Genomic DNA, 8,302 nt, shown 5'->3' on the forward strand with positions numbered 1-8,302 from the left:
TTATCCTGGATATGTGACCTCTTTAATGAGTGTGTCAATGATGGATGTATCATTCACGATCACGTCCACTGGTTTTAATTAATGTGATTCTTGAGCTTTTCAGACAGAGTGACTCTGCCAAACTCTTGGGGACAGGAAGAACTGTCTTATTGTGATTAAAGATCCATATATATTAATCAGCAGTCAACCCACACCTCATCTGGCTTTGAGTCGAGAGCGTAGAGTGGCAATTATGTTACTCTCACACACTCACACACACACATAACTGAAGCGTTCCCATGAGAACCTGATTGTTGTGTTGAGAAAAACTTTTAAACACATTTCTCCACAATAGTAAACTCATATTTACTGATGCGTTAACTGAAACGTTTGGCCACCCCGTGTTTTTAGTCATCATGCATAAGCACCACAGGTACACAGAGTTTCATAACACTGCCTAAAAGATTGTGATGGTTCACTTTATTTTAGCATCAGTATTAAAAACAGTAGTAGGTTTCCAGGTGTATCACTGAAGTCAGTAAAGTCAGACCCTTAATATTGAGAAGTAAATTAGGACACCCCTGCATAGTGTTTATCTACAATGGCACTGTTAAAAAAAAAAAGTTTCTTATGTGTACTGTGACTTATGCATATGCAGATATTTTCTTAAACCTTCAGAATATGGCACTGTTAAAAAAAAAAAAAGTTTCTTATGTGTACTGTGACTTATGCATATGCAGATATTTTCTTAAACCTTCAGAATATGGCACTGTTAAAAAAAAAAAAAGTTTCTTATGTGTACTCTGACTTATGCATATGCAGATATTTTCTTAAACCTTCAGAATAGACAATGCATGTAGGTCATATGATAGCATATAAGCTCAGTTAAAAATCCTTAAAGCAATTTGCAAGTTTATATTGTAATTATAAATATTATAAGTTATTTTTATATTGTACAGTCATTGGCAGTGCCTCATGGTATTAGTATCCTTGATATGAAGCAGAATAAGATATGCAAAATAGAAAAAAAGACAGTTACTAAAGTAATCTCAGAGCTTGTTTCTCTTGCTAAATGGGAGAAGTTCTTCTGGAACAAGGCCTCTGAAAATATGGGCTATAACTGTACTCCATAAAGGTTTAGTATGTTATAGGTGATTGTTATATTGTAAACATCACTCAGTAATTTGCATTTTATTAGCTGTTTTTGGACTTTTGCATGTGATATTATTTCACCAAAACCAAGCAAGGTCTTTTATCATAAAAATTACAGGTAATATAAATTGTCCTCTGAACACTCACAGTAAAGAAAACCATAATTTCCAGAGCAGATTAGCTTCATTTTGAGAAATGATGTCGGGTTGTGTCATTTTCCACATTAATATAATAAACCATGGACACATACATACACATTCACACCACAATCTAGACCTCCAAAGACGTCTCTCATTGCACTAAATTATACTTCAAATTGTGGAACAAAACTCATAGTTTCCTCTCACCTCAGTGCTGTCGCTAATACATGAAAGGATTTTCATGGAGTCGGGTATCATTACAGTCGTGAAAGGCCTGTATCCAACGTTGGTCATATCTTTACTTCCTCTAAAGTCAATGCACTGCGGATGGGTTTGTGGAGCTCATTACATGCTTCACGACATTGATCCATATCTATAAGTTAATCACCCGACTGCAATCTAGTCACTCAACTCTGCTCTGTCAAGCCCAGGGGCTGCCAGACTCTAGTCTACACGTTCATGGAACTAAACACTGAATCGTATTGCTTCAAGGTAATCCAATCAAAATGAGATGGTACACCTTGAGTGGAATTTGTTGCCGTTATTTGAGACAATGAAAGGGGAGAAAGCATCTCCAGTGAGGAGATAAAAATGCATTTCAGTGCCTTCTTTAACAAGAAGAAAATGGAAATATTGATCTGTTCTGCCCCTGTGATTTCTGCTGCTGAGTGTTCGAACAGTGATATTTATACAGGTGGTCCCAAAAATTGCTAGCGGTCAAAGTTTGGAGAGAGAGAGAGAGAGAGAAAAAGCAAAACAGCAAGAGATGCAACATAAATTGTCCCAGATGAAGCTTATTCTGCTCAACAACTGTTGAAGTAGACAGGCGAGGTCAATCATTCTGGAGAAAGGTATGTGTTCAAAATTTCCCATGATTTTGTAATCTGGAAAAACAAACACTTTTTTTGTGTGTCATTGAGGGGTTTAGCTGAAATACTGTAGATGTGTTGGTCTGCATCCTAAAGAAATGAATACAGATTAGTTCACAACCATGATTCAAAAACTAAGCAGAATTTTTAAATCTGAGTTCCTGTCTTTCTTTGGTCTTTGAGTTCCTTAAAACCCAAAATATATTTTGCAACTAACCTTGGCAAATTCAGTTATTAGGTTAGTGAATAGACAGTCTAAATCGGAGACTGGTGACCATGACCTTGCCAAAGTAAAAACATGCCTACTATTTGGATAATGGTTCTACTATCCTAGATGGTCAGTGGAGCTAAATACATGACAGGAAAATGCTATGATGCAAAACATGTTAGTAGTCACTATGCTGGGGTTCCTTTCATTTTTTATTATTGATGGTGATCTGATATTTTGCCTTAAGGGTTTTGACCCCATTGATCTAAGACCACCCACGTTACTCACCTTTGACCTATTAGTAATCTCAGGGGTCAGTATATCATATGGTTTTAGCATATTTGGAATTCTAACACTGACCCGTGACCTTTTAATTATGCAGCGGACCACTGAATAAACAAGTTATCTAGGATGTCAAGCAACCATTGAGATACAGAAAACCAGCCATTACATAAGTGCCCAGGGAACTAAGACCTGTAGATGAGGCATGTAGCCTGATTATAGCTACACCTACAGCAGGAAAATTGGCATGTAAAATTCAGAAAGTTCAAGAAGGAGAATTTATATGAAACAATTTATTGCATCAAAGTTTGAATGCAGCTTTATACCATTTAGCATTGCCATTCCACAGTACAAGTGTAAATGGCAGTTCCTTAGCCCTTGACAGAGGACTACCATCCTATACGAGGGGAGCTCTGGGAAGATTTGGAATAGCCTGAAACTTTCTGATCATAACCATAGCTACTGGAGATAACTGATGTTGGGCTGCTCTGAGATTCAGCGGTGCCAGAGGCCTGAAACCGTTTGCTCCAAGGAGAAGCAGAGGGCTGCCATTTTTTAGATGCCTCTGAGCCAGTCAAGGAGGATCCAGGTGAAGCCTGAGTGGAGAACCTACTGGGAGCCTTTAAGCTTTGAGACGAAGAGCCACTCTGTAATGGGAATGCCCCAGAGGTCTGAAAACCTTGTGGCCACCTAGCTGAAGTCTGCCATTGATATGGTTGGCTCTTAGATGAGGTTCCACTTGGAGCACTGTTACTGTACACATGCACTTTCGCACTCGAGGGCAAAGGGGCATACTGGCTAGAGGTACCTGGCAGCTGCAGAGATGATCCATCAGTAGAGGTGCTTACGGACTGCACAGGCACAGAAGAAATAGGGTCTGCCAGCTGAGTGCCATCCCTGCTCTGGGAGCTTGATGTATACATGCTGTGGGTGCTGAAACCACTGGAAGATTTCCTAGAAACATCAAACACGGAGGAACCACGCCTGATATATGTAGGGGACTCCGGGCTAGTCAGAGTTAAGGCACTTTGAGACAAGCCACTATAGCTACCACTTCCTTCTTGTGGTGAGGCAAATTGGTCAGAACTTCTGGCAGATGTAGAGAACACAGTGGGAGCCTTGAGGCCTTGAGATCGAGAGCTACTCTGCGAGGCCACTGTACCAGAGGTCTGAAAAGCTTTTGACAAACTAGAGGAAGGCTGCCATTGAATTGGTTGGCTCAGAGAGCGTGATGGTACACTTGGAACCTGACTGTACATAGGCATTTTAACATCCAAATGAGGTGGTGCATACAGAGAGGTACCTTGCTTCTGGAGAGAGGAGCCGCCAGTAAACAGGCTTCCTGTCTGGACGGGGGCATGGGGACTAGAGCCTGCCAGCTGAGTGCCAGCTCTGCTCCAGGAGCTGGATGTATACTGGCTGTAAGAGCTTTCTCCACTGGTCAGCAGACTTACACTTGGGGTTGAGGTAGCAAGCTTGGCATATTCAGATGACCCAGGACTATGCGGACTTGAGGTACTTGGAGACTGGATTGATAAGCCACTATATCTACCACTTCCTTCCTGTTTGGAGGCAAATTGGCTGGGACTTGCTGCTGAGGTAAGGTACTTACTAGTAGACGAACCTTGAGAGGGAGAGCTGCTGTGAAATGCTACAGCTCCAGAGGTTTGAAAACCTTGGGACCATCTAGAAGTGAAAGGATCCAACTGGGATGTCGGACTTGGAGCGGAGGATGCACTTGAGGCAGTTTGACTGTACTCTGGCACTCTTGCATCCAAAGAAGCCAGGGCTTTCTGGCTAGAGGCAGGTTGAGACTGCACAGAACCTCCTGTTGAAGACAGTGAAGAGAACCCATTATTAGGCCAAGAGGTGCCCCATGATGTACCAGTTCCTGATACGGTCTGAAATCCTTGGGTCCTAGAGGTTGAAGGCTGCCACTTCTGAGATGACTGGCTTGGAGACGGATAACCACTTGGAGTTACTTTAGAGTACTGACTGGACACAGGCAGTTTTGCACCAAAGTAAAAAGCTGGAGCATGCTGGCTAGTGGTACCTTGAGGCTGGACAGACGAAGCAGAGCTACCATCCGGTCTAGGGACATAATGGGAAGCTGCCAGCTGAGTGCCAACTCTGCTCACGGAGCTTGGTGTATACTGGCCATAAGAACTCGGACCAGTGGGAAGCTGGTGAAAACCTATGGGTGAGGCAGCAGGCTTGGCATAAAAGGACCCAGGGGTATTCTGACTTTCAGTACTTGGAGAGTGGATTAGCAAACCACTTGCAGAAACATGTTGGCTGGAACCTCCTGCCAGTTGTGGCTCAGAGCTGCCCTGATAAGTAGAAGCAGAAGTAGAGAGATGGCGATAACTGCTTGAGGACCCTGTGGAAGAGCTACTCGGTGTAGAAAGCCGACTAGAGGTTCCTCCCAACTTAAGGCCAGAGCTGCCCTGAGAGCTTGTAGACGGGTTTGAAGAGCTTTGATCACCGGGGAGTGGACCGGAAGCATCAAGAGGGGAGAAAAATAGATTTGACCGGCTGGATGAGCCACTGAAAATCTCACCTCGTACTGGTGTGGAAGAGAGGGGAGCGGAAACGCTTTGCAGTCCAGAGCCATATTTTGAAGATAGAGCAGACGGACTATAGGAACCTTCTCCACTAGCAGCCTTGTTAAATATCTTCTGTGCATTTGGACTGGAGGAACCCTGGAGTTGTAGCGGTGATGAAATTTTGTCCAAGACATTTGGTGCACTTTGGGTATGAGACGTCGATCCATAACTGCTGGAAAAGCCTCTTTTTACATATTGTGAAGGGGAAAGTGGAGACTTGCTGGCATCTGGGTTCTTCCCAACAAGCATATTAGAGGCCACTTCTTCAACAGGAATGCTTCCAGTCACTGGAGCCTCCAACACAGAAGACTGGCCATTCCTAGGATAGGAGAGCTTGTGGACGACGGACCAGCTCTGAGGCTGAACACTCGGTGAAACCCAACCTAGAGAACAGATCCATGAATTAGTTACATTAGTTGGGAATTAGTAAAGCTACAACTGTTGGTGTTGTAGTTAGTTTAATAGAAGGCCAAGTTCTTCATTAACACAACACTCACCTTCATATCCAAAAGCAGGTTTCAAGAAGCTCAAGAAAATCAGTAAGTGGACCCTAGGGAGAAAGAAAAGTAAACATTCACATAGTACATGTAACTGAAAACAATGCAACTTAAAACTTATACATACCGCTTCCACTCCATATCCATAGCAGAAAAAGAAACAAACAGAAAACAAAACTGGTTTGTGAAGATATGAATCTACAATTCCAAAAGAAAACTACTACAACCAAAACAACTACAAATCTAGGCAGGCATCTGTATTTTATAAGCCTGTTTGTTCGATCAGCTTACTCGTCTAATTACATAAATACTGTTCACCTGTGAACACTTAGCTGGATATCTGATGACTTTGCCAATGACTAATTATATAGAATCCCGTCTCATCCATTCGCAACCATCATAAGGACTGCACCACAAAGCATACTTATGTGGCTACCTGAAAATGTGTGTGTGTGTGTGTGTGTATATATATATATATATATATATATATATATATATATATACACTCACTCACACACAAATTAATAATTGTTTATGGAACAACTATTTAATTATTATGACATCTAAAATATGCATACTGGGCAACTAATTTACTGCTATTCTCACGAATCACTTTCTTGTAGTAAAAATACACTCGAAAAACGTGAATATTCATGTCTATTATTTGTATATTTTAATAACTGTGTATTATATAGCTGTATATTTAATAGCTGTATATTTAATAGCTGTGTATTTCATGATGCACAGTAAACCATGTAAAATGTACAGATGATTGACCATGTTTGTATATTATTATCCACTACTTAATATGCACAGTCACATCTGTTTGCTGATTACAAAGGTTTCATTAAATACCCTTCTGCTTTCTATTCCATTTTTTTTTTTTTTTACATTTACATTTTTTTCTTGTTTTGCAATTTGTTTCATCAGTGGCCCTCAAAACACAATGGAGACTCTCGTCTTTACATTTCAATCATCTCCCTGCTTTTATTTTTGTCTTTGGAGAATGCTAGAATTGCTTTTCAGATGAGAGATTGATTTTTCTCTAGAGTAAAAGCAACTTTTTAGCAGGAATCGAATTGGAAGTGGAGAAACCCGCTGGAAAAAAAAAAAAGAGTAAATAAAAATAGAACGTTGTTTAATCTCTGTGGTGTCCTCTGGTAAAATGTGTTTAATAAAGCCTACTCCTGTTCAAATTTTTTTCTTACCACTGGGTGGCGCCAGAGACTGTGCTGCAAATCACGTGTAGTACCACAGCTGACCTGAAGAGAGCAGTAGAGACGCTGCTGCGTTTCACCGCATACAAGCCTCTTCGTCACAGTTTGTACACAGTACCAGGAAAGCTGATTACCACCGCTGAGAATTTCATGCTATCCTAGGTATTGCAGTCTATACTGTCTTCTTTACCTTCTTAAGTTTTGTTAATGTTTGTTTAAGCATGTCATGTCAACCTATCCATGTTCAATTTGCCAAGTGAAAGAGTGAAATTGTAACCAAAAAGTTTGATTGAACAATTAACAACAAACGATTGTGTAGACGTTTTGTCCTTACTTTTAAAAGTACATTAAAAATGTCTTCTACAAACTTCATGTTGGAGAATTTGACCTTACTCCTATTCACTGCTGTTTGTAGAAGGTGGGGGAATCCAACAAACATGCATTTATTTGTATCTCATAATGCTGGCCATTTAGATTATATTTTCCACAGCTTATAAAGTTTAATATGCAAGAGACTCTGTCTCTTCTAATAAGACGTCGCACTCTTCTATCATAAAAGAAAGTCCTTTGTAAGTCCTTGAAACTGTACAACACTCACAGTCTTCAAAGCTACATTCCCCTTCCTTGTTCTAATGCAAATAAATCTGTCTTTGAGTCTCAGACAACATTGAGTTAAAAGCAAACTAATATACTTTTCTTTTCAAGAGTGAACCTTTTTCATTATGTATAATACATTCTAGATGTCCTGTGCACTTTGTCAAGGGGATTCACGCAAAAGTGTACTCTGAATAACCTTTGCAGCATAAGATTTTTTGTGGAACAAATGTTGTAATGTATAAGGTTTTAAATCTGATTCAGTGATTTAGCATTAAATAAAAATGGAGTTTAACAATAGCCCACTTCAGTCTTAATAACTGCATAAGTGTTTGGTGATGTAATAAAAATGTAAAAAAAAAAAAAAAAAAAAAAAAATGCAAAGTATGATATTTGCTACAGAATATTGGCATGGGGAGTTAAGGCACAATGTGCTGTAAGTAGATTTCAGGAGATTGGAGGTTGTATGACAGTAGAAAAAAAGACGTAAAGTGAGACCTACTATAAATAAAAAAATGGAGAACATAATTATTATAAAACATCTCTCCTGCCCTTAAATGTGAAGTCTAAGCTGGTGTGAAACTCATATTCAAATCATACTGTTAGTGTGAAGAGTGTGAAACAGAGTCTCGTTCGCAAGATTTCCCCTGCCTGAGGTGTGTTTGTTTCTCAGTGTGTTCATTTCTCCGTTTGAACATTTACATTTATTAATCAGTGTGTAATTAGCAGCAGGTAGTAGTATTAAAAGAAAAAAAAAC

The 8,302-nt window shown here is 40.0% G+C and overlaps 1 protein-coding gene across 1 annotated transcript; it reads right to left on the reverse strand.

Annotated features, from left to right (window-relative positions):
• Positions 1–2,921: 2,921 nt before the first annotated feature.
• LOC113055921 (serine-rich adhesin for platelets-like) lies at positions 2,922–5,963 on the reverse strand. The gene is made up of 3 exons (XM_026222311.1): positions 5,861–5,963; positions 5,734–5,786; positions 2,922–5,619 (listed from the first exon to the last, which is right to left on the reverse strand). Exons 1-3 carry the CDS (start codon positions 5,878–5,880, stop codon positions 3,020–3,022), a joined length of 2,673 nt encoding a protein of 890 aa, XP_026078096.1. The 5' UTR covers positions 5,881–5,963; the 3' UTR covers positions 2,922–3,019.
• Positions 5,964–8,302: the final 2,339 nt, after the last annotated feature.

The sequence above is a fragment of the Carassius auratus genome, chromosome 37 (genome assembly GCF_003368295.1).
Source record: "Carassius auratus strain Wakin chromosome 37, ASM336829v1, whole genome shotgun sequence".
Taxonomy (NCBI): Eukaryota; Metazoa; Chordata; class Actinopteri; order Cypriniformes; family Cyprinidae; genus Carassius; species Carassius auratus.